The 26,233-nt window shown below is 45.5% G+C and overlaps 1 protein-coding gene across 5 annotated transcripts in view; it reads left to right on the forward strand.

Moving 5' to 3' along the window:
• CARS2 (cysteinyl-tRNA synthetase 2, mitochondrial) overlaps positions 1-26,233 on the forward strand; it is a 55,855-nt gene that overhangs the window by 25,605 nt on the left and 4,017 nt on the right. For all 5 annotated transcript variants that reach the window (XM_064143754.1, XM_064143750.1, XM_064143749.1 and 2 more), the window contains 5 exons: positions 3,491-3,558; positions 10,259-10,325; positions 19,155-19,293; positions 21,071-21,194; positions 23,133-23,231. In XM_064143754.1, coding sequence (XP_063999824.1) covers positions 3,491-3,558; positions 10,259-10,325; positions 19,155-19,293; positions 21,071-21,194; positions 23,133-23,231 — 497 coding nt within the window. The remainder of the gene's footprint in view (positions 1-3,490; positions 3,559-10,258; positions 10,326-19,154; positions 19,294-21,070; positions 21,195-23,132; positions 23,232-26,233) is intronic.

Below are 26,233 nucleotides of genomic sequence, written 5' to 3' on the forward strand. Positions count from 1 at the left end.
AAATCCCTGCACTGGGGATAAATCTTCTTATAAGGACTTTATTTTTAGACTGCTTGTACTCTGGGAAAAGTGCCAAGCCAAAGTTATGAAAATCCTTGTGTTTTGTGATTCTTTAATGAAATCATTCCCAGTGCTGAAACTCTTGAAGAGGAATATTATTTCAAATTCAAATGTTACCTGTACCTTGTTAGGAAAACACAAACTGTTTTATTAGGCATGACTGCCTAAAGTGAATAAGTAAATATTTTGGCACCTTTGTAAAACAAAACACACAAAAATGATACCTGGACTCTTCCTTTTTTCCTAGGAGAATCATAGAATCAACCAGGTTGGAAGAGACCTCCAAGATCATCCAGTCCAACCTACCCCCCAGCCCTAGCCAGTCAACTAGACCATGGCACCAAGTGCCTCATCCAGGCTTTTCTTGAACAGCTCCAGGGACGGTGCCTCCACCACCTCCCTGGGCAGCCCATTCCAATGCCAATCACTCTCTCTGGGAAGAACTTCTTCCTAACATCCAGCTTATGCTTCCCCTGGCACAATTTGAGACTGTGTCCCTCTGTGTTCCAAGAGAAAGAAAAAGCTTTGCATGAGAGCAAAGTTTTTCTCTGGGTTTTACTTGAGGTGCGAGCTGCAGGTTTCTAGTGTCTCTGATAGCCTGAATGTTCTTACTGATGGCCCTAACCTTAGTGCTCTCTACAAGTACCTGAAAGAAGGTTGTAGCAAGGTGGAAGTCAGTTTCTTCTCCCAAGTAACAAACAATAGAACAAGAAGAAATGGCCTCCAGTTGCACTAGAGGAGCTTTAGATTGGGTATTAGAAAAACATTCTGCAGCGGGAAGGTTGTCAGGCACTAGAACAGGCTGCCCAGGGAAGTGGTGGAGTCACTGTTCCTGGAGGTATTTAAAAGATGTGTAGATGTGATGCTTAGAGACATGGTTTAGTGGTAGGCTTGGCAGTGCTAGGTTAATGGGTTAATGGTTGGATTCAGGCTTGAAGTTCTTTTCCAGCCTAAATGATTCTGAGTATCATGTCAGGATGGTGAAAATAGCCTGACCTGCTAGCCATCAAGACAAAGATGGTATTTTGGGTTGATTGTAAATTTCTGCTGTAACTGGTTCTTTATCCCTAGATCTCTTGATTCCTTAGTACTCTCCATGGAGTGTAGTGTGCAAACTTAGATTGCAGCAGAACCAGAGGTAGCATCCCTATGGTGAATCCCTAGTGCTTTGAACCCTTGTCAGAAATAGCTTTTCACATCCTTTTTGTCAGACCTGAGTGTGTTGCTTTTGTGTCCATATGAGTGTAATGGGGATTTTCTTCTCCTTGTGGAAGAGAGGGCATTCCAGGCAAGGCTGCAAAAGCAATACTGTGCAGAGAGTAGCACAAAACTGAGATAGCTGCTTGGGCTGCTGTGCAAGAAATGCCACCTCTGACACCACCTGTCTAAGCAGAAGCGTGACTGCATGTTGTCCTTGTGGAGTGCTCTGAGGCATTGGTAGTGCTGTACTGCCAAATCTGAAAGAGTGCAGAGCAGTGATGTGGTATTCAAGAGTAGGAAAAGTCCATGCTTAAAATGACTAAATTCTGGATTCTGCAGGTCATGAACTGTCTGAAAGTTGTATGTTAGTTGTGGGTGCTCGAAAACTTCCAGGATTACTCCTTTACTAGGAGAAGCCAATAGCTTCTGATGAAAAGCCAAGATTTTAATGGCCTTTCTGAAATGATGCTGAGTAGTCTTTTGCTGGCTAAGTGTTTGGCATCTCTGTGGTGCTGTGAATAATTTATCTTTGTCTGTCAGTGGTAATGCTGTGGCCAAGCATGGACAAAGCTCAAGAGTGTACAGCTTGAGGTTTCCCATCTCCTGTCTTGCTTTGACAGAACTTTCTGTCCTGAAGCCAAACTCTGTGTACTTTTTAAAATGAAATAGAGGTGGTCACTGCCTTTTTTCCTGCACTTCCAACACTGCAAACCAACAGTCCATGAGTCTGTTGAAAGCTCTAGCAATGCTCAGAGATTGTATTTTAAAATAAACCAACTCAATTAGGCATTGTAGCTACATCATTCCCTCTCCCTTCTTTTTTTAATCCCAAAGACTGGAGAAATAGGGAATATGCAGAAAATTAATTTCACACATAAGGTATTTTGAACCAGCACAGGCAAGTTTTGAATTAAAAAATAGAATGATAGAATCAAACAGGTTGGAAGAGACCTCCAAGATCATCCAGTCCAACCTATCCCCCAGCCCTATCCAATCAACTAGACCATGGCACTAAGTGCCTCATCCAGGCTTTTCTTGAACACCTCCAGGGACAGTGACTCCACCACCTCCCTGGGCAGCCCATTCCAATGCCAATCACTCTCTCTGGGAAGAACTTCCTCCTAACATCCAGCCTATACCTACCCTGGCACAGCTTGAGACTGTGTCCCCTTGTTCTGTTGCTGGTTGCCTGGGAGAAGAGACCAACCCTCACCTGGCTACAGCCTCCCTTCAGGTAGTTGTAGACAGCAATGAGGTCAGCCCTGAGCCTCCTCTTCTCCAGGCTAAACAACCCCAGCACCCTCAGCCTCTCCTCATAGGATTTGTGTTCCAGGCCCCTCACCAGCTTTGTTGCCCTTCTCTGGACACGTTCCAGCACCTCAACATCTCTCTTGAATTGAGGGGCCCAGAACTGGACACAGGACTCAAGGTGTGGCCTGACCAGTGCTGAGTACAGGGGAAGAATAACCTCCCTTGTCCTACTGGCCACAGTGTTCCTGATGATCCAGGCCAGGATGCCATTGGCTCTCTTGGCCACCTGGGCACACTGCTGGCTCATCTTCAGCCTACTATCCACCAGTACCTCCAGGTGCCTTTCTGCCTGTCTGCTCTCAGGCTGCTCTGTCCCCAGCTTGTAGCACTGCTTGGAATAAGAGTGTGATGGCCACCAACAAGTAGTGAGTACAGACCATTGTTTGAGTTTCAAGAGTATCTTAATACTAGATCACTGGAAGATCTTATATGACTTCTGGGAAGTCAAATGTAATAGATAATTAACAGATCTGAGGTACTTCTCTGCAAAGATTGAAAAGTATTAGCTTGCTTGCTTGCTTGTTTTTATCAATCTATTGTAAGTTCAGAGCAGGTTTTGTTGGTGTGGTTTGGATTTGTTTTGTTTTTTTCCCTTTAATATCTCTCTGTTGGGTGGTTGTTGTTGTTTTTGGTGGGTTGTTTGGGTTTTTTGTGTTTTTTTTTAAACACACTTTCTTTTCCTGTGTATGAAAGTTCACCCGTGAAAAGCTGAGGATGGAGAGATGGGCAGGAGTGTAGGCAAAGCTGCTGAAAGAATATGTTGCATGTTGCATTGAAAGGGTTGGCACATACCCATCACAGCATATGCTGCCTCCAGTGTTTCCAGGGTCTCAGTGCAACTTTCTCATTCGGTCTGCATTCAGAAGCAAGCTCATTTATCCTGATTAATCGTTGTTTTTTTTGGTTGTTCTTGTTCCAGGGCATTTGCATGTTAAAGGAAGTAAAGAAAAAATGTCCAAGTCATTAAAAAACTACATAACAATTAAGGTAATCTGTTTCTGTGAATTGAAGCAATGTGAGTTTGTAATGCGTAAATATTAATGACCGCCCTCTTCTGAGAAAGCATCAGAGTGCCTGCTTATGCTGCAACAGCAGGCCTGGAGCAGAGTGTTTCTCTATCATAGAATCACAGAATCAACCAGGTTGGAAGAGACCTCCAAGATCATCCAGTCCAACCTAGCACCCAGCCCTAGCCAGTCAACTAGACCATGGCACCAAGTGCCTCATCCAGGCTTTTCTTGAACACCTCCAGGGATGGTGCCTCCACCACCTCCCTGGGCAGCCCATTCCAATGGCAAATCACTCTCTCTGGGAAGAACTTCCTCCTAACATCCAGCCTGTACTTCCCCTGGCACAACCTGAAACTGTGTCCCCTTGTTCTGTTGGTGGTTGCCTGGGAGAAGAGGCCATCCTCTACCTGGCTACAATGTCCCTTCAGGTAGTTGTAGACAGCAATGAGGTCACCCCTGAGCCTCCTCTTCTAAACAACCCCAGCTCCCTCAGCCTCCCCTCATAGGGTTTGTGTTCCAGGCCTCTCACCAGCTTTGTCACCCTTCTCTGGACACATTCCAGCACCTCAACATCTACTGCTGGTGTACCTGTTATTCTGGATCTGGGTGCAAGAAACCTGCTTGGAGTCAAACATGGATTTTGCTGAACTGAGAGTGTTTGTAGGGACTGCATTTGTGCCTGGTACAAGACTTCTACATTATAGATTTATAGTTGGGCTCAATCTCAGGACTTTTTTCTAACCTAAATGATTCTGTTCTGTAGTGATGTATTCTTATTCCTCTGTCTGCCCTTAATAGTGTGTGTGGTTTGGGGATTTAGGAGAGCGTGGATATTTTTTGTTGTTCTGCTCTAGATGCAACGGAACATAGCATCAGCGTTTTCATCAGGAAGCTGTTGAGTGTCCTGCAGCCACACTGTGTCAGCAGTCTGTCATATTCTTCTTTATTTTCACATGGCAACCTTGCTGATGCACGGAAAGCTTTGTCTTTTGTTACCCCTAAACCACACTAATATGTCCTGGTTAAAGGTTTTGGTGTAGCCCGGAGCAGGGTCTCTATGCAGGGCACGTGCGATACAGCTGTGCTTGGTGCTAGGGTGGCTCCCGTGATGGCTGACAGCTATTGCTATGAAGTGGGCAATTTCCTTCCTTTAGACAGAGCTTGAGAAGCTGTTTCAGTACATATGTTCCCCTTTGCCCTCTCAGAAGACTTAATTAAAACCTCTGTAAAAAGCAGTTCAGTATGAGCTGCTTTATTCTTAATTCCCCTGATGCTGTCTGGGCACAGTTAAGCCCTGTCTCCTCCAGGAGAATTACCTGTAGCTCACAATTTGGACAGAAATTTCTTGAGCCTCAGCAGACCTGGAGAGGGTGAAGAAATTGACATGAATGCAATGCATGCAGTTAAAAAAATCAGTTAGAAGTGTTCCACTCTCTGCCTGTGGTGAGGCGTCCTCATAGAGAGCAAACAAAACTTCAAGCCCATCTCTCTTTGCCTGTGGGTCTCCCCTTGAAATGTCTTCAGCCCTTAGACACAGCTGGCAGCTAATCCTTCCCTATAACCAATTTTCAGTCGAGTGAAACAAATTTCTTTCTATGCAGCCTTCCTGTGTCTTGAAAATTAAGCCCTGCATGGAAGTTCTTACAACTCTTATAAGAGCTCTTGCAGCTCTTGTAAAGAGGGGAGGTCTACCCAGGACCTTCTCTTGGTCCTGCAGGTGGCCCCTTGCATTCCAGGCCATCACCTGGACATGGCTACCCAGCACCCTCTGTGCTCTGTTTGTGATTTTTCCTTCCCCTTTGTCCCCTTCACCAATTTGTTGTTGTTGTTAATAAATAGCTAGCAATTCTAATCCACAAACCTAGCACATTGCAGTAATGCATGGCTGAGCAACCTGCTTTGAAAGATCTGTGTGATGCTTCCTCTCTTCTGTTTTTAATGAAATGGCAGAATTGTGGGGTTTTTTTTCCCAATTTGGATGGACTTTCTGAATTTTAAATTTATTTCTGTCCTTTACTCATGTTTTGCTCTACCTCTGTATGTTAGTGTGATGGTTTGGGTGTTCCCCCCCCCACACTTTAGAAATCACCCAGACTAGACTTGGCTGGCTCTGGAAATAGGAGTGGAGCTATTTATTTACAGCTAGCACAATATACAAGCAGATATTTACAGTATATACAGTTATAGACAGAAATATACAAGGTAGAAGGTAATACAGAAACACAACTCCCCTCCCAGAAACCTGAGTCCCCAGGAGGGGCTCTCAACCACCCCTGCACCTTCCCCCTACCCCTCTCAACCTTACCCCAGTCCCAAGAAAGAATGGACGTTCAGCCAAGAGTTTAGGAAGCAAAGTGGGTTAGCCCAAAATGCAGGGTGAGGTTAGAGAGATGCAGCTCAGTCAGCAGCCCCAGTGAGAGTGATGCTGAGAGTGTTATCTGATGTTTTTGTTTCTTCTTCCTGTACATCTCAGCAAAGCTGTGAGTGAAGTAGACATCACCATTGTTTTCTTTCCACAGCCTGTAATCTATTGCTTCTCACCAAGACACTCTAGCCTGCTTCAAACTAGCACAAAAGCTTTTGAGCACATTGTGCACACTCAGTTTATTTTAAAGATAGAACAACACAAACAACAGAAGCCCACCCACAAACACCCCACTCACCAAAACAGTGTCACTGCCTGTTTCTTGATTCAGCTTGCCCTGATTGGCTCAGTTATTTCCGTTTCCACCTGAGACAACACATTGCTGATGCTTTGCTACCTTCTATGTTCAGACTGATTTAGTCTGGTACCATGTTATAGAGGGATTTCTCTTATTCCTCCTCTGTTAGGGGAAGGTGAGAAATTAATTTGAGGCAGTATTAATTTTTTATAAAATTATTTATTAAAATTAATATTTACAATTTTGTACCACCCCCAACCACTATGTAATTAAGTTCTTTTGTGCAAAGTTATGAAAACAGTTGGGATATATTTACAGGGATTGGATTATTAAATGGAAATATCAAATTATCAACAACTAGAGACAAAGATTCCCTTAGGCTTAATGCCTCTTAACAACTATACTGTCTGCCCAGCAAGGGCTGAAACTGTGTCTGCTCTTAAGACAGAGGTAGCTTATATTACAAAGGAGTTAAAGCTTGCTTAAATGTGTTGCTCTTAAGTATTAATCATTAATCACCCTCCCGGGATTGTGTCACAGCGTGTGCCCGGTGTTTGGGTCTTGGTGAAGCTGGAATCTGTCCCAGCTTGCAGGAGAATGATAAGTGTTCCTAGTCTCTGGGGTAAACAGGATTTTCTGACCCTCTCTCCTGGAGTGAAGTGGTCTCTGCCTCAGTGCTGCTGGTTCTGGATGCTGTGTGTGTCCAGGGATGATCAGCTGGCAGGATTTCCAGATGCAGGAGGGAGATTTGTCCGTGCAGCTTTTAGCACAGTTGTCTCACAGCTAGCAGGCTGTGTTTGTAGGTTAGCAGACAGTCTGAAGGTCTGCTGGGCCTAGAATTTTCCAGGCTTACAGGGCAGCTGATAAGCAGTATATGCTGGGCAAGCAGGGTCTGCCAGGCTGCAGGGTGACTTGAGCTCCATAGATAAATGCAGGATAGCAAGCCAGTGTGTACAGCTGCTCTAGGCTTAGGCAGGGGGCTCTCAGCTCCCCATACATGTATGAAGTGCAGGTGTGCACGCGCTCTGCTTCTCAAAGGGTTCACAGACAGCTTAACTGCGCCTAGAGATCAGTGCAAGAGGTCTGAGCCTCATAAGTATGCAAGAGAGTAAGGGCCTGACTCTGTGTCTAGGCCATGCAAGCAGGTCTGTGCTGCTATGTGGACCAGAGAACTGAGCTTGAACTTCTGAGTCTGAACCTCTGAATGCTCTGAACACATGGTGCACCTTTGCACTCCTCTTTATAGACTCTGAGCTGAGATTCGTGGCTCATTTGGCCATCTAAAGTGACCAATCAGGCTGGCAGTAAGCCCAAACCTTACCTTAATAGGCAGTAACTGTTTGCCTGGACCCTCCCAATAGGGGATCACCTGGGCGGACCCCAGGGGTACACGGACTGGGTGTGTGTGTGTTACACAACCTGTTTACTGCCATGGGTTGAGACAACAAAACATGTCCAGGCATGTAGAGGCATAGAGAAGCCTCAGTTTTGGAGCTGCTGCCCCTCCACCACATACCAGAAGGTAAATTTCAGAATAGTGCAGAAAGTGGCACTTTGCTCACTCTGATTTCTTACAATGTTTTATTTCCCAGTGGCACTTTGCTGCCACTAACTTAGCATCATCAATTTGCAAACTGGTGAATACCTAAGAGATCCTACAAGGAGGCTGGAGAGGGACTTCCCATAAAGGTGTTGTGCCAGTTTGAAGCTAGCTAGAATGTTTTGGTGAGGATTAGAAAACAGTACTGATGTCTAGTTCACTCATAGGCTTGCTGAGATGTATAAGAACAAGAATGCAAACAGAGATAGGGGAGTCACACTTCTTCTGGAGGAACTGTCTGAGCTGCATTTCTCCCCAGCCTCTCTGCCATCTGATTAATCCACTTTGCTTCCTAACCCCCTGGCCAAACCTCCGTTCTTCCTTGGGACTGGGGTAAGGTTGAGAGGGGTGGGAGAAGGTCAAAGGGCAGTTGGGAGCCCCTCCTGGGGACTCAGGTTTCTGGGAGGGGAGTTGTGTTTCTGTATTACCTTTTACCTTGTATATTTATGTATATAACTGTATATACTGCAAATATCTGCTTGTATATTGTGCTAAGCTGTAAATAATAAGCTTCATTCAATTTCCAGAGCCAGCTGAGTCTAGTCTGGGTGATTTCCAAAGTGTAGGGGGGCAGGGAACACCCAAACCATCACAGGTGGCTAGCAATAGAACAGGAGGCAATGGTTTGTAGCTGAGGCAGAGCAGGGTTAGACTGGATTTTAGGAAGGCGTTCTTCAGTAAGAGAGTGATGAGACTCAGGCTGCCCAGGCAGGTCGTGGATGCCTCCTCCCTGGGAGTGTTCAAGGCCAGGCTGGATGAGGCCTTGAGCAGCCAAAGCTAGTTGAGAGGTGTCCCTGCACCTCTCAACCACAGCAGGGAGATTGGAGTAGATGATTTCTAAGGTCCCTTCCAACCAAAGCCATTCTTTGATTCATTCTGTGATTCTATGAAATAAATAAAAAGGCAGGAATGCAGCATTCCCAGTCAGTCTGCCAGAGTGTGGACATTGCTGAGAGCACAGTTGGGAGTGATTGAATGTTTTAGCAGTGTGCCTACCTAGCATTTAAATAGTTCTTTATAATAGGAGTATAAATTAACTGTGCTAGTAATAATAGCAATTTACTATTTACAGTAGTAAACTGTTTGCAAAGCTAGATAACCATTAGGGTGAAATTAATGAGGCTTTATAACGAATGAAAATACATTTTAACAATAGCAAAAAAGTTCTCACAGTATCAAAAAGTGATATTTATTCACTTCCTGTTTTCCATCACACACGGAATTGTCTTGGTTGAAAAAGATCTCCCAAGATCATTGAGGCAAACCATCAACCATGGCCATTAAACCATGTCTCAGAGCACCACATCTACATATTTCTCAAACACATCCGGGACAGGAACTCCACTGCCCAGCCTGAAATTCCCCTGGCACAACCCCAGGCTATTTCCTCTCATCCCATCATCTCATACTAGAGAGGAGAGACAAACCACACCTCACTCCAACCTCTTTTCTGGGTAGGTCCAATCTCATGTGCACAAGTAATAAGAGAAAACAAGCTCAAGCTATGCCAAGGGAAGTCCAGGCTGTCAAGTCCTGGAATAGGCTGCCTAGGGAGGTGATGAAGCCATCGCCCCTGGAAGTATCCCAAAACTGTGTGAACATGGTGCTGAGGGACATGGTCTAGTGACTGTGACTCAGCAGTAGTGGTAAGATCGTGAGGTCTAAGTGAGCAGTTGCACTTGATGATCTGGAAGGTGTCCTGCAACCTCAGCAGATCATAGATTCATAGAATGGTTTGCACTGAAAGTGGCCTTTGAAGATCATCCAGTTCCAGCCTCTCCACCATGGGCAGGGACACTTTCCACTAGGCTAGATTGCGCAAGGCTTTGTCCAGCCTGGCCTTGAGCTCTTCCAAGGAGGACACATCCACAGCCTCTGGACAACCCATTGCAATGTCTCACCACCCTTGCTGTAAAGAATTTCTTTCCAGTAATAGTTGTAAGTCAAGAGCTGCTGAGTGGCCTTTCCTATGAGGTGTAGGAGGATTCTAGCCCTGCAGAGGAAGTATGTCTATTTTCAGTAAATCTTTCTTTGCATGAAGTTTGCAGGACTGAGCAGCTGTCCTCTCCTGCAAGATTGCATCCCAATCTTAGTCTAGTAATTTCAGTTTGTTTTTTGCAAGGGCCTTCATACAGTGTATGTTTGATCATAATTAGAAAGTACTTTCTGCTAGCCTGTGTTTAACATTATGTATGCACATCTATCTTATATGGAATTAAGTTTGATTTAGTTTAGACTTTAAACCAGTATTACATTTTGAAGCTTTATGCCTATTTTAAGCAACAAAGATGGATTATTTGTCATGGTAGTTTGTCTGAAATGTGCTGTGATACTAGTGCAAGGGAGTGGAACGACTCCTGAAGGAACTGTTTGATATAATGCTGAAGCTCTCTGTTTTTCTGGGTGGATTTCAGGATTTCCTGAAGAAATTTTCATCAGATGAGTTCAGGATGTTTTGTTTGCGCAGCAGATACAGCTCAGGTAAGGAAAACAAACTTTATTTACAGATTGACAGATTGCATCAGGTTGGAAGGGACCTTCAAAGGTCATCTTGTCCAACCCCACTGCAGTGAGGAGGGATACTTCCAACTAGATCAGGCTGCTCAGGGTCACAAAAAGTATAATCTTGCATGTCTCCAGGGGCTGGGCCTCAACCACATCCCTGGGCAACCTGTTCCAGTATTTTACCACCCTCCTTTTAAAGAACTTCCTCCTTATGTCCGACCTAAATCTACCCTGATCCAGGTTCAAACCATTGCCCCTTATCCTGTCACTACAAGTCCTTCTAAACAGTCCCTTCCCAGTTTTCCTGTAGGTCCCTTTCGGATACAGAAATGTAGTTGTAAGGTCTCCATGGAGCCTTCTCCAGGCTGAACAGTCCCAATTCATTCAGCCTGTCTTTGCAAGAAGGTGCTCCACTCCTCTGATCATCTTTGTTGCTCTCCTCTGGATCTGCTCCAGCAGGTCCGTGTCTCTCTCTTGTGTTGGGGGTCCTTTAGCTGGACACAGTACTCCAGGTGAGGAGTACTGCAGTACTCCTCCACTAGAGCATAATCACTTCTCTTGATATGCTGGCCATGCTTTTGATGCAGCTCAGGATACCATTGGCCTTCTGGGCTGCAAGTGCACATTGTTGGTTCATGTCCAGCTTCTTATCCACCAGTATTCCCTGATCCTTTCTGCAGGTCTGCTCTCAATTTCATCATTCCCCAGCCTGTGTTGTTGTCTAGGGTTGCCTTGACATAGGTGCAGGACCTTGTACTTCGCCTTATTGAAGCTCACGAGGTTGTCCTCAGCCCACTTCTCCAGCTTGTCCAGGACCCTGTGGATGGCATCCTATCCTTCAGTCTTATCAACCATGCTTCTCAGCTTGGTATCATCTGCTGAGGGTGCACTTAGTCTCACTGTCTGCATCACTGATGAAGATATTGAACAGCACTGGAGCACTGGTCCATTGTAGTGGTTTGAAAACCATAATGTCCCGGTACAGACCTTTGAGGGACAGCATTTGTCACCTGTCTCCATCTGCACATGGAGCCTTTTCTTTGCTGATTGATGTACCTGTAGAAGCTCTCTCTTTTTGCTCTTCTTTGTGTCCCTTGCCTGGCTCAGCTCTTGCCATGCCTTGACCATCCTGACCTCATCTCTACACAACTAGATAATGTTCCTATATTCCTCCTAGGTTACCTGTCCCTGCTTCCACTGCCTGTGCAGCTCCCTCTTGCTCTTTATTTTGACCAGTAGGGCTCTTTGACCATGCTGGTATCTTCCCTTCTTTGCCTGGTTTCTTAGGCACAGGGATCAAGAACTCTTGCACTGTAACAACAGTAGCCTCAAAGATCTGCCAGTTCTGCTCTGCTCCCCTGGCCCTGAGAATCCTTTCCCTTGGGTTTGAGATATGAATGGCTTTCCACACTTGCTTCCTAAAACAGCAGTACAGAGTTGTGGTAGTGGAGTGAGCTCTCCCTGTGGTGCCTTGCAGTTATCCTGCAGTGGGTGCAAAGGTTGGTGGTGCTCTGTGAGGCTGCTCTTCAGCTCTCACTTAGAAAAGCATCTTTACCAAGTGTAATATGTAACCATTCGTCTAAATATCTTCCTGAGCTGCAGCTAATTGTGACTCTCAGTTAATTGCACTTTCAATTAATGAATTACCTCCATCTCTAATTTGCATTATTGCAGTCACTTGCATTTCAGTCATGATCAGCTGTTTTTAGAGACACATCTAGGTAGAGCTTTGCCTTGTATTCCTGTAGGGTATGACAATGGCTTGCTAATAACTTTTTATCTCCCTGCTGTGTTATCATTTTTTGTCCCATGGAGTTACTGAGTGTTCAAGCAGTTCTTTGGTACAGTGCAGCTTGCTTCCCCCAGCACTTGATAACCTAATGATCATCTTAGTCTGGAAAACACTGCTGGTGGGAAGAGGTGTGGAAGATTTTGTCAGCTTCCCTGTCCATGCTGTGTTTCAATAAAACAGGTGCTACTTTGAACTGAAAGAGGTTTTTGCTTAGATAGCATTTTTTACCAGTTTTATTAAGGGCTGCTAAAAGCATATAGTAGTTCTCTAACCACTTTTGGGTCATCTGGCATGGTGATGTCTTGGCATGGCAAGAGGATGGGGGAACATGAGGCAATGCCTGCCGCATTGTTTCAGTGGACCTCCAGCTGCCACAGATAAAGCACCTCTAGCAACACAACCAGGAGAGCTGGTGTGGTTAAGGCTTTGTGGCTTGGTAGTGTCCATCAGCATGCACTGCACTCCAGGCCTTATATGTGCAGCCATTGGACTGAAAAGACTTACTGCATGTTAATACCTCTAGCTGCTTTCAGAAGCCACCTATTTGATCTTCCTGGTGGACCTTCCCTCTCTTAAGGCAGCTGAAGGCTTAAGGAATGCCATGTATCTTGGAAATACTTTGAAGCATGAGCTACAAGAGACTGGTGGTTGCTAACTGACAACCTCTACCATGGTAGGAAGGAAAGAGTGGATCCAGCTGGGAGGTTTGTCGTCCCTGTTTGGAGCAGGAGAGAGGGCAGGCAGTGGGGAGTGTTGCCACTGCAGGGTGAGGCAGTGGCATGCCTAGCTGTTTTCCCTGAGTCTCTGTCAGGAGATGAAATACATTGTACACACATGGATGGTTTCTGGGCTGCATGTGGGCCACTTGGGAGGCTTGAACAAATGTGTATTTAAAACAGAAGAAGATAGAAGGCTAAGAGCTACACCACTATCCTGTGTATGAGCTTCAACAAGGCCAAGTGCCTAGTCCTGCACTTGGACCACAGAAACCTCATGGAATGCTACAGGCTTGGGAAAGTGTGGCTGAAAAGCTCTCTGACAGAAAGGGACATGGAGGTTGTAATAGACAAGCAATTCAGTATGAGCAAGCAGTGTGCCCAGGTGGCCAAGAAAGCCAGTGGCATCCTGGCATGTATCAGAAATGCTTTGTCCAGCAGGAGCAGGGAGGTGATTGTCCCCTTGTACTCTGCTCTGGTGAGGCCACGCCTCAAGTATTGTGCTCAGTTTTGGGCACCTCATTACAAGAGGGATGTGGAGGTGCTGGAGTGAGTGCAGAGGAGGGCAGAAAGCTGGGAAAGGGCATGGAGAATAAATCATGAGAAGCAACTGAAGGAGCTGGGGATGGTTAGTTTGAAGAAGAGGAGGCTGAGAGGAGACCTCATTGCTGTCTGCAGCTATCTGAAAGGATGTTGTGGAGAGGTTGATGCTGGTCTCTTCTCACAGGTAATTAGCTATAGAACAAGAAGGAATGGCCTGAAGCTGTGACTGGGTAGGTTTAGACTGGACATTAGGAAATTTTTTTTCACAGGAAGAGTGGTCAGGCACTGGAATGGGCTGCCCAGGGAGGTGGTGGAGTCGCCAGCCCTGGATGTGTTTAAAAATCATTTAGATGTGGTACCTGGGGATATGTTTTAGGGGTGAGCTTTGTAGAGTAGGGCTGATGGTTGGACTTGATGATCCTGGGGATCTTTTACAACCTGAATGATTGTATGCTATTTGTCCTGTAAACAAAAGCTGACTGGCTGGCAATTTCTAAGTGTGCTTTGAGGCAAGGAACGGCTCTGGAGCCCTGCAGTGTGGAGCTGCCTGCACGTCAGCTGGCTGCATTTTAAACCTCTGCAAGCCCATGGCCTTCTTTTTCTTTTTTTTGAGTGCCTTTTATGTAGCTTTTTATGAATGCATAGGGTGGTGTTAGGTTGGAGTGCAGTACCTGTAGGCCACCTGGTAGATAGTTTGCTGTGCTTCTCACCTGCACGTTATGAGGTAGACTGTGGTTATTTGTTGTCCAGTTAAAGAGTCAGAATCAGTCCCTGCAGAGCTAGGTTATCTACTGTGCAGCCTGGCAGTTTGTATGCCTGCTATCCATTCACTTTAGAACAAGGACAAGTTTACTGCCCTCTTCTTCTTGCTCTCTGTTTCTTGAATGTCTTTTAAAGTGAGATACTAAAGGCATTCTATTTCTTAGCTTAAACCTGTTGGTGATGATTCCCACCATCCCTGCCCGTGAGGGAGAGCCTTTTGTACTTGCTTTAATCTGGGTTTGGAGAGTTGACTTAAATTACCATGCTTATTGGAGAGAGCCTGTAAAAAGTCTTCATAGGCAGACAAATGAGGGACAGTGCCTGACAGTTGGGAATGTGGCTTGTGCTTGGTGCTGTGTTTTACATGGATCTTGGACTTGGAATAGGGCTTTTTTGTGGTCTGGGATACCTGTTACCTGCCTGTGTGCTGATGGGCACCTGGGGACAAACTTGACTACCAACTACTCCAGCCATGGAGGGGAAAGGGCTGGAGGGTCATGTCCAGGAAAATGCTTGTATTCTGTGGGAGCAGAATCCTCCTCCCAAGATGGTCATTGTTGCAGGGAGGATAAAGCTGGATGCCTTGGTCATGAGGAACAGAAGAAAATGCAGAAGAAAGAGGCTTTGATGCAGGACATTACACTGCCACAGTCTTTGCCGGGAGCCCCTCTGCTCCACTGCCCTTTCTGCCTGCTCAGGCTGCTGGGGCAAAGGGGTTAAGGTGAAGGGTGGTGTTTCAGGCCTTATGCTTTGGCTGATGCCTCTGGCTATCCTCTTCTTGACCTGAATCACTGTTGTTCAGTGCACCTGGGGCTACTGGGGAGAGGTCTTTCCTAGATGTCACAGGCAGTAACATGATGCTCTGACACTAATATGCCTGACAGCTACTTCTGTGTGCAGCTTAAAAGAAGAGGTGCTGTCTCTGGAGGCCTGTGGGACCCGGTTGTGATGTAGTGCTTTTCCTCTTGCATCTCCTCAGCAGGTGCTTTGCTTTATGCAGTTAGATTGAGGGGCTGTGAGCCTACTGCAGGCAGTGGGGTTTTGTCCCCAAGACACTTTCCTGGTCACCAGCAGAACCACTTCAGTGATTTTGTGAATCTGGGTGAACTGTAACCTTTTGGTCTCTCTGATCTTTAGTTATTTGTTGGGTCTAATAAGCATATGTTCTGTAACTTGGTGATGCCCTCAGTGGCAAAGAAAAGAAAGAGCAGGGAGTACAGTGAAGGTTTATAGAGCTGGGCTTGCCTGTGCCACGCTGCGGGTTTGCAGTGCCTGCAGGCGGTGGTTTAGGAGAACGCTGTGATTCAGGGAAGAAGAATGGCTTTAATCAAAGCAGGCTTCATGGGGATAAACTTTCATCAAGTATTCTTGTGGAGTTCCTGTAACCAGGGTAATCAGTGGAATAATCTTAGTGGATATAAATGATCTCTTTTGATATCTCACTGTTTTCTAAAAGTCTGTACATTGGTCTTTTTACTCCTCTTTTAAATTTAAGGGCAGTGTTAGTGAGGCAGTAGCACAGATTTTTTAATTACACAGGAGTGGAAAATCTGGCAAACACAGGTCCAGGCTTATGCCTTAGTTATGCTGGGTTAAATCCTACAGAATGTCTGTTTAAATGCTTAGGCTTCTTTGGGATTTAGGCTAATGGTCTTGCATCTGGCTGCTCCTGCCCTCTGAGATCTATCCCCTTGCTCAGACTGCTTTAAAGAGCCGTGTCTGGGCAGTGTTGTGTAATTACACAGCACAATTGCCTGTAACATGTGCAGGATCTGGGGTGAGATTGCTGGGAAAGCTACAGGCAAGGCTTAGTGCTGAAGAGATTTGGAATATGCTGCAAGCTGTAGTTTGGATAGAATAGAATCAACCAGGTTGGAAGAGACCTCCAAGATCATCCAGTCCAACCTAGCACCCAGCCCTGTCAACTAGACCATGGCACTAAGTGCCTCATCCAGGCTTTTCTTGAACACCTCCAGGGATGGTGACTCCACCACCTCCCTGGGCAGCCCATTCCAATGCCAATCACTCTCTCTGGGAAGAACTTCCTCCTAACATCCAGGCTATATTTCCCCCAGCACAACTTGAGACTGTGTCCCCTTGTTCTGTTGCTGGTTGCCTGGGAGAAGAGGCCACCCCCCACCTGGCTACAATGTCCCTTCAGGTAGTTGTAGACAGCAATGAGGTCACCCCTGAGCCTCCTCGTCTCCAGGCTAAACAACCCCAGCACCCTCAGCCTCTCCTCATAGGATTTGTGCTCCAGGCCCCTCACCAGCTTTGTTGCCCTTCTCTGGACACCTTCCAGCACCTCAACATCTCTCTTGAATGGAGGGGCCCAGAACTGGACACAGGACTCAAGGTGTGGCCTGAGCAGTGCTGAGTACAGGGGCAGAATAACCTCCCTTGTCCTACTGGCCACACTGCTCCTGATATACCTTAGCGTAAAACAATAAAGTGATGCTGCACTGCTTATGAATGGGACTTTGATTCTGGTAACCAACTTTGTGATGTTGTGGGAAGGAATGCATTTAAAATTAGGCCTGTGCTTGGAGGACACAACTTCCACCGAAGTTGGGTGAGCTGTCTTGTGTGGGGTCCAAGTGCTGCTTTACAGAACACTCTGTTATTGGAGGTCCCAGTTGACTGGTGGCTAGGTAATGTGACACACAGCCACAAGAAGGTACAAAAGGATGATCCAGAGAACCTACAGGCCTCCCAGTCTGACCTTGGTTCTAGGAAAGGCTGTGGAGCAGGTCATCCTGAGTGCCATCATGTGGCACATAGGAGACAGCCTGGCAATCAGGCCCAGTCAGCATGGGTTTATGAAAGGCAGGTCCTGTCCAACTAATCCCATCTTCTACAACAGGGTAACCTGCCTAGTGGATGAGGGGAAGGGCTGTGGTCATTGTCTACCTGGACTTTAGTAAAGCCTTTGGCTCTGTCTCCTTCAGAAACTCGTGGCACAAGGCTTGGATAAGTACCCTCTGCACTGGAGAAAACACTGGCTGGTTGGCCAGACCCAAAGAGTGGTGGTGAAGGGAGTTGAATCTGGCTGGTGCCCACTCACTGGTGGTGTCACCCAGGGTTCAGTAGTGGGGCCTGTCCTCCTTAGTACCTTTATTAATGATTTGGATGAGAGGATTGAGTGTACCCTCAGTAAATTTGCAGATGAGATGAATCTGGGTGGTTGTGTTGATCTGCTAGAGGGTAAGGAAGTGAAATCAAGACAAGTTAAATCAGTGCGCCAAGCCTAATTGTATCAAGTTCAATAAGGCCAAGTCCCAGGTCCTGCACCTAGGTCTCACCAACCCCATGGTAAGCTACAGACATGGGGATGTGTGGCTGGAAAGCTACAACTTGGAGAGGAACCTGGGGGTGTTGGTTGATAGTTGAGTGAATGTGAGTCAGCAGTGTGCCCAGGCGGGCGAGAAAGTCAGAGGCATCCTGGCTTGTATCAGAAACAATGTGGCCAGCAGGAACAGGGAGGTGATTGTTTGCCTGTACACAGCACTGGTGAGGTCACATCTCAAGTATTGTGTTCAGTTCTGGACCCCTGACTATAGGAAGGATATAGAAGTGCTGGAATGTGTCCAGAGAAGGGCAATAAGGCTCATGAAGGGCCTGGAACACAAACTCTATGAGGAGAGTCTGAGGGAGCTGGGGTTGTTCAGCCTGGAGAAGAGGAGGCTGTGGGGAGACCTCATTGCTCTCTACAAGTACCTGAAGGGAAGTTGAAGCAAGAAGGGGGCCAGCCTTTTCTCACTGATGACAAGTGACAGGACTAGGGGAAATGGCTACAGGCTCTGCCAGGAAAGGTTTAGGCTGGATATTAGGAAGAGTTATCTCTGGAAGGGTTATCAAATATTGGAATAGTAAGCCCGGGACAGTGGTGGAGTTGCCATCCCTGGGGGTGTTCAAACAGTGTGTGGACATGGTGCTTAGGGGCATGATTTAGTGTTGACCTTTCAGTGCTGAGTTGAGGGTTGGACTGGATGATCTTTGAGGTCTCTTCCAAACAGATATATTCTGTGAAATGAAAAAATTGCCTCTAGCTGATGGCAGCTCACAGTAAAATGACAGGGAACTAGTCCAGCACCTGCACTTCTGAGGGTGCAGGCAAGGTGAGAGGAACCTGTTTAATCTTAAGCCATCAGAAGTGGACATTGATGGTTCCCAAAACCAAATTGCCTGGCAAAGTGAGAGTCCCACTGAATGCATAATGCTATGTTAGTGGGGACAGCTAATGTTGTATTTCTGGCTGATGAAAGAGAAGCACTGTAGGGTTGGGGTATAACAGATTGCATCATAAAGCAAAGCTCTGCTTAGGATGCAGCAAATAGTTTACCTTAAGATTTTATCTTTCTTTCCAGGGGCTGTTAGCCATTTAGATGCAAGTATGTAAGTTGAGTGTGAGGAGTCCCATCCCAGACATGTCCTTGTGAGTTTAAGCAATATGCATTTTCTCTGCTGGTTGCCTTTGAAAATTGGTGTGGTCAGTTTAGCTTTGACACTGTGAAGGAATTGTATATCCAGTGCAGAATCTAGATTGCAAAATGTTAGATCCATCTAGATTTTAGATTCTGGTTTAACTATGTGCCAAATCAAAGGTATATCTTGCCATCTTAAATCTGGGGCGACATAGGAAAACATGTGTAATGCAAATGCTTTGGTGTAATAACTTCACAGAGAGGTTCAATAATGGAAAAAAAAAGACTAGTCAAGTAGCTATTGCCTCAATCAGCTTCCAGATGCTTTCTGAATCAGTCTGACACATTTCCAATAGGTTATACTTTGTCATGTGTAATAGCTGCCTTTTATACTAATTTAATTTGCCTAGTGCTAATGAAGAACAGAGATTTTAATTAAAAGGGCAATTAATTGTAAGAAAAGTTCACTATGACAAGTAATAAAGTTTTCCTGGCATGCCTTTGTCTCAAAATGTGCGACAGACAGCATCCTCTTTACCATAACACCCAGTTTTGGTTTTTTTCTTAGCAGTAGAATTTAGTGACAAGAGCATGGAGGATGCAAAGCACCTTCTTCAGGCAATCTCCTCGTTTACTAGAGATGCAAATGCTTACATAAAAGGAGAGCTGGTGTGTGACCCTGTTCGAGAAGACATACTGTGGGAAAGGTAAGTGCACCTCCTGCATCTTAAAGATTGTGATTGCTTCAGCAGTAGATTGCCAACAGGCTCAGAGGACTGAATGTTGTAGAGGTCTGTTTAAGGAGGAGGATATGGAAGCAGTTGTTTCTGTCAGGCTTTATCAAGGGCAGCTTTTCCCCCTCCTTTTTGTAGCTAGTTGCTTTTCCTCATAGTCTGCTACATTTAGTTAATTGTGTTTTTTAAACTCCTTGTTATTTGTGGAATCATAGAACTGTTCCAGTTGGAAAAGACCACCAAGATTGAGTTTGTCAAGTTTGTACAGTATGTCTGTACTAACATAGGCATCTGTTCCCCTCCTGAGCAGACAAAACTGTGACTGAAGTTGTGAGGCTACTCAGTTCATGAGTAGAACTCTGTATTAGCAAGTGAAAGGGGACAACTGGAAAGTAATATGCTTTGGGCATGTGAACTTGTGATTAAGCTGTCTGTGGCATGTGGCAGAGGAGAGAAGGGGTTACTGAGAAATTGGCAAGGGGCAGAGATGTCACAGAGAAAGAAGAAATGATGGTGGTTGTGACCCTGCCAGTAACAAGAAGAATCTTCTTTAGAGTCCTTCAGGAAACTCAGGTCACCTTCCAGGAGAGAAAGGTGCTCTGTCATTGGATGCAAAGCTGACAAGATGAGCACAATGCTCTGGAGTCAGTGTAAGAGGGGTGTTGAGCATCCTGAAACATGTGCATGCAGGCAGCTCCAGGATGTAGGATCAGAGGAGGAATGGCCTGTGCAGTAGAAGTGAGAGACAGCTTCCTTGTGCTGTGAGCATCTTGCTGTCAGGGAGCTTGTGGCTGCACCAGCTAAGGCTTGCAAGGGGCAAGGAAGTGGAGCTGCTTTTGCCAAATACCACAAGTAGTTAATGCAAGTCCCTCAACAGGAGACCTGTTGGTGAGAGATAAGGCATGAACACATGAAGCATGTGGGGAAGTTGTAATGGATTGTCAGTGGGGGACGTGTGGGAGGGCAAAACTTGTGTATCAGTAGATGTGAAAATAGCCAAAATGAAACAGAACTCTTAATTAGGAAAGTGGTAGATATTCAGCAGAGAGGAAGCTTGGAGGGAACAGTGTTGGGAGGACTGCATTAGGGCAGCAGCCCTGAGGGGAGACAGGGATTTCAGGCAAAACCAGTTGGAAAGAGGCAAAACAGGATTCCGGAGAGTCCCAGAGATGCTAGGATAGCTTGAGGTTCCCCAGGTAGCCCTATGCCCTGAGCTTTATCGTGAAATGACATCCTTGAGTCAGTGCTTTTGAGGTCTGGTTTGCTTCTGAGCCAGATCCTGCCAGCAGGACTCCTGGCTGACCCTAAATCAGTTCTCTTGCCAGGCATGGGAGTGATGTGTGTGTGAGACGTGGCTTTGGAAGAGAAGTATGCTGTTAGCATGAGAAATGGGCTGCTAGAAGGAGAACAACTCAGCAAAATCTGTAATGTATTAGATGTTAACCTCATTTTCCATCCTTTTTGAAATGATTAAGGCAAACCTTGCTCTTCTGTGCTAGCTCCTGTGATTAACCAGGTATTTATTGAAGAGATGCAGCACTTTGGATTTTGATGTGCATCAAATTTTTTCCCCTGTGCATCTGAAAGATGTATTCTCCCTGATCACTGTGGCATCGCCCATCACAGGAGAGCTAGGAAGGAAATGACAGTGTCCTTTTGATGACTCCCCCTGGCTGAATAGCTGATGAATTCAGTGTACTGCTGGCATCTTGTTTGTCTTACCTTAAACGTTACTTTTTTCTTCTTGAAGGCTAGCCAACACAAAAGTAACCGTGAAGGCTGCATTTGCAGATGACTTTGACACCTCCAGGGCTGTTGCAGCAATTATGGACCTCATTCACCATGGCAACAGACAGCTTAAGGCTGTTACTAAGGTAACCCATTAGGATACAGAGATCAGAAAATGACAGCTGTCCACTGTCCTACTGTTTAATGCAGACAGATTAGTTTACTGTTCACATAAGAAACCAGCAGAAACAAAGCTCCATAAATTGTTGACCTTAGTGGTGCCCATTTGTCCTGAGCGTATTGCAGGAATTGTGTAGGGCTGTTGTTTTGTGCTTTATTTTGTCCAAAAGATGTTTCTCTCCTGCTGCTTTATATTATTTATACCTAAGGTTTTTGAAAGGCCTGAAGCCACTGTGGCATGCTGCTAATTTTAATGCTGGTTTTATGTTATTACCCAGTTTCTTTGCTTAACACCCGTGCACAGTGGTCAACCTAAATTGGGAAATGGAAGTGGTGGTTACAGCAGGGGGCTTTGGCAGGCAATCCCAGATGCACTGGGCAGTTAGGGTTGTGAGTTCAGCTTTGGGGACCAAGTGCCTTCTGCTGTCAGCAGACTGTGAATGTGGCCTCAGCATGCCTACATGACTCCATCTTCAAATGGCTTTTAGCAAATTGAGACCTCTGAAGCACTTCTGGATCTTCTGCCAACAGCTTCTTTTTCTTGCTCCAAGCGAGCAACTCAGCCTCAATGTGCTTCTTGATTGCTTATGTCATCACACTCACAATGTGTGTACTGTAAAAGAGATGTTGGATATGTAGTGATAGCTGATATTAAGAGAGAATGAGCCTGTAGGTTTAGGAGTCCTGCCTTCTCATGGTCCTGTTTCAGCACTGGCTTTAAACTCTGTCCTTAGCCTTATCTTTATAAAAATGGCCCTCTTACTTGAACCAGTTTGCAGGAGAGATTTGTAGCAGCACTACCACTCTTAAGTACAAATAGCCCCATTTTGCCATCCCTGAATTCCTCCTGTCAATCCTTTTGTTGACAGCTGGGTGGGGGGCGTTATTTGTGGGGCCGCTGGCAGAGGTTTCTGGTTGGTGTGGTTTGTTGTGGTGGAGCTTTTCTGGGTGCAGTACATCTGTCTGAGCATTACCTCTTAGTGACTGTGTGCAGTGGTGTTTTCCTTAAGGACTGTGAGTAAAGGGACATAAATGTAACTACTCGTTCCTCTCTCTAAGCTCATCATTCTTAGTCAGAACATTCCTGTCCCTTTCCCTCAGCAGTCAGCTTCAGCTCCTTGCAGTTCAGATCTTTTGCAGATTTTAGGTTATTTCTTATCTCAGCCCCTAATGGTGATGTTGGATGCTGCTAATTCAGCTGTGTGTGTGTGTGATCCCTCTTTTTTTAGGCACAAGTTAGTCCCTTAAATTGCTTCTCAGTCCATCATTTAATCTTAATTTTATTTATTTTCGGTGTGTGTGAAGTGAATTTAGAGGAAAGAAATACAAGCACTCTTAAAAACCACTCTTCTATTGCTGCTGTTGCTGGTTGCTGCTGCTACTGGGGCATGACAAAACGCCCCAAGCTATCTCAAAGCAGTCTTCGTGTTGTTTAAATCAATAACACGCTCAAAAACGATTTGGAGTTTTTAAAATCATTTATTTTATTGGTGCCCTTGGAACTGAGATTTTGTTCTCTTACTTTGTTTTTATAAACACAGCACTTTCATTCCCAGGAGTGCTATTTTTAGGTGGAATTTACTTCACGCACGTAATACATAGCAGCTTCACACATCTCTTCTTGCTCTGCATGCTGGTAATAAACTCTTTCCCTCCCTCTTTTACTGGGGCTGGGTGCTGGGTTGGACTGGATGGGCTTGGAGGTCTCTTTTACTTAAATCTTTTCCCTCTGTGTTAGGAGGTGCTTTTATATCTCTAAAAGCTCGTGTCTGGGCAGGTGTTGCTGGTGGAGGCAGATCTGTATAATCACTGATAGTTTTCCCTAGAGGGCTAGACTACAGAGAGGTGCTGACTTCTGTAATATGTATTGACTGGACAATCTCTTTTGAGTGTTTTTTAAACAGGATGCTGGATCTCCTAGAAGTTCTGTTGTGTATGGAAGCATTATTTCCTATATAGAAGGCTTTTTTAATGCCCTTGGGATGTCCTTTGGAGAAAGACAGGTATGAAACATCTCTTCTGTGTGTGCTCTGATGTGGTAGCAGCACCAGTGTTGTGTTTTGTAGGACGCTTTCTAAAGGTATCAGGTGTAGCAGGGTTATTTATGGCTTTAGTAAACATTTCTGCACCGCTTGCACTTTCTGCTGTGATGTCTTAGGAGGGAGCATATGAACAGGTGGAACAAACTGTAGGCTTTTTTCTTGGAGATACTCCTGTGTGATTTCTACAACAATTGTGCTGTGGAAGTAGAAGGCTGAGGAATGAAATACTAAAAAGTTACCACTTTTAAGGTGGTTCTGTTATCTGTCTGGCTTTCCCCCTGGCTCTTCCTCTTCTTTCTGATGGTTGCACCTGGGCAGCTGTATGAATATTTGCAGTCGTGACCTCCTTGCACAGCAGGAGCTCCTTTGCAGAAAGCCAGGGTGTGGGGAAAAGAGCTTTTCTACCTTGAGCCATGAAAGGGTGTGAGGGGAGGGTGCTGAGAGGACTCATCGTTGGAAATACTTTACATATCCTCTAGTGTTTGGAAAGGGGAGGGGGGAAAAAGGAGAGAAAAGTTGAAAGCAAAGTACTACACAAGGAAGAGAGTGATAAATATGTGGTGATATTCCAGTGTTAGGAAGGGGAGCATTTAGAATGAAGCAGTATGTTTGAGACTGGCAGACTGTTCTGTGCTTCTTTATGTTTAAATCTGGAGCTGAATACCAAGAATTTGAAAACTTTCTTTAAAAAACCTGTTGTGCAAAAAAATCTTCTGGGTATGGGGAGAAGAGGATAAAAGAAAATATGTGACGTTATTAATCTGTTGAAAGTCAGGCAGTATAGCAATAAATGCATTTATTTACTTTGCCTCTCTGTGGATTTTTCCACAGAATTTCTTTCAAGAGAGCAGGTGGATGTGGTTTGGCATTTTGTTGCTGCTCATAACCTGTGGTGTGTTATGTTATGTTTTAGTGGTGTACTAAACACTTATATTGCTCTGTAAGTTGGATGGCAAATTAATTCCTCCACATTCTGGCTTCCCTGTGTGCAGGTGCCTGCTGCACCTTTGTTTTTGCTGAAACAAGTGATTGAACACTTTCCTTGTTCGTATGCTGTGCTAGTTTCTTTGGATCAGCAGAAGACACTGGGTTTGAGGTAGGCAGGAAGAAGCAGCATATCAGAATCTGTGCCTCTGCTCTTTCAGCTTCCTTTAAATGAATAAATCAAAGTCTTTGTCATAAAGGTCACTACACAACAGTAAATAATACAGTATAGGGATTGTTCTCTCTGACCTTAAAATGAGCCACAACAGCTCAGCATCCAGCCTTTCTTGCACCTTAGCCAGGAGCAGTCCCTGAGCACTGGGGGTCCTGGCCTGTGGGTGGTCTGGGAGAGGACTAGCTGGCCTGGCCATCGCTGCACTGACAATTTAAGGCAGAGGCTATGGAGAGCTGTGTTTGGGCCCATTTGGATGTTTGCATCTGGCATGCTTTTGGAGTGGGATTAATCTCAAGTAATTAACCTTATGGTCTAATGTAGCTGCCTGTGCTTTTGCAGTAGTTGGAGTGAGAGGTACCATGAAGGGATGGTTCATCTTAGTGGTTGTGTAAAATGAGAGTGCCTGTCTCTGCCTTAGCAAGTGAAGGAGTTGGACAGCCACGGGTGGGGAAAAGAGTTTGTCTGAAAAGACAATGGGTGGAAGCTGTTGTGGCTTTTAGAGGGGAAGAGCAAATGTGAAGACTTCCTATCTGCTGTATTGCAAGTGTGTCTGGGGCAAACAGGTGATCACCTGTGAGGTAGGGTAGGCAGGGTCTAAATTTCCACATAGAACTTTTCATAAACTGCTTGGATGGGTTGGTACCACAGGAGGAGAAAACAGAGATCACCTGACAGGTTACACAGTATTTTACATGCAGACTGAGTCGCTGCCCCTCCTTTTGGAGGTCCTTGCCTTGTGTCATGAGTAGGTGTCTGGTTTGAACTCTGGGAGTGGTGTTTGTAGAGCTGTGTTTCTTGCTCCCCTCATCATTTGTCTTTTGTCTCCATTCTGCTTTAAAGCATTTATCCTCCTTTCTTATGTGCCCTAGGCTAGAATGGAGCATTTCTGGAATTTAGATTTATTTCCTTCTCCAGTCTTAAACTTCTTCTTTACTATGTTAATATGGTTTGAAATGGTGGGGAATTTGCCTTTTAGGACTGTGGACAACATTTCACACTCTGTCTTCAATAGCTGCCTCCCTCACCCTCCCCTCCTCCTCCTCCTCTTTGTTTGCTTGAGTCAGTGACCTCTGAAACTACTCCCTTTCATTTCCATCCTGCTGTTCAGTGACTAAATAAAGTCCCCTCTGGCTTTAATTACTCAGCTGCTCTTCTGCTCCCAGTTGAGCGTCACTGCCAGCAACTTTGCCCCCCAGACTTGGTGTGCTTTACATTTCACTACTTCCTTGTCTGCTCCCCCTTGCATGCCTTAGTGATAAAGTACCGCAGTGGTGTTTTCTTGTTTGCTGGGGTTTGTCCTTTCTCTCCCTTATATGAGCTTGCCTCTAATGAGGAGCAGGGAGACTCTCTGCTGAGAGAGACACCAGCAGCCTGTCTGTGCCAACGCTAAGGAGTGGCCTTCCTCTTATGCTACTACCTGAGCTTCTGTCCTGGCAGCTGTCAGAGCTTAGCCCTCTGGGAGAAATGAGGTTGTCCGCTGCTGTGGTGTTGACCAGCAAGACTTCTGCCAAGCCAGAGGAGGCTGCAAAAGCTTGGAGCTGACTGAGAGAAGGAAAGGGCCAAGCAGCAGCCAGAAAACGCACGTTGTGTGCAGTGGCTGCCACTCGATCATAGAATGGTTTGGGTTGACTAGACCTTAAAGATCGTCTAGTTCCAACCCCCCTGCCATGGGCAGAGACACCTTCCAGCAGACCAGTTTGGTCTTTTTGGGTAAATGAAACTTTGGGTAAGGCAAATCAGATCTATGAATCTGGGGAGCTTTTCTGTAGATGCAAGAGGAAGGTGCAGTCTAGACTTACAGCCA

This window comes from Pogoniulus pusillus, chromosome 5, assembly GCF_015220805.1.
Source record: "Pogoniulus pusillus isolate bPogPus1 chromosome 5, bPogPus1.pri, whole genome shotgun sequence".
NCBI classification, from domain to species: domain Eukaryota; kingdom Metazoa; phylum Chordata; class Aves; order Piciformes; family Lybiidae; genus Pogoniulus; species Pogoniulus pusillus.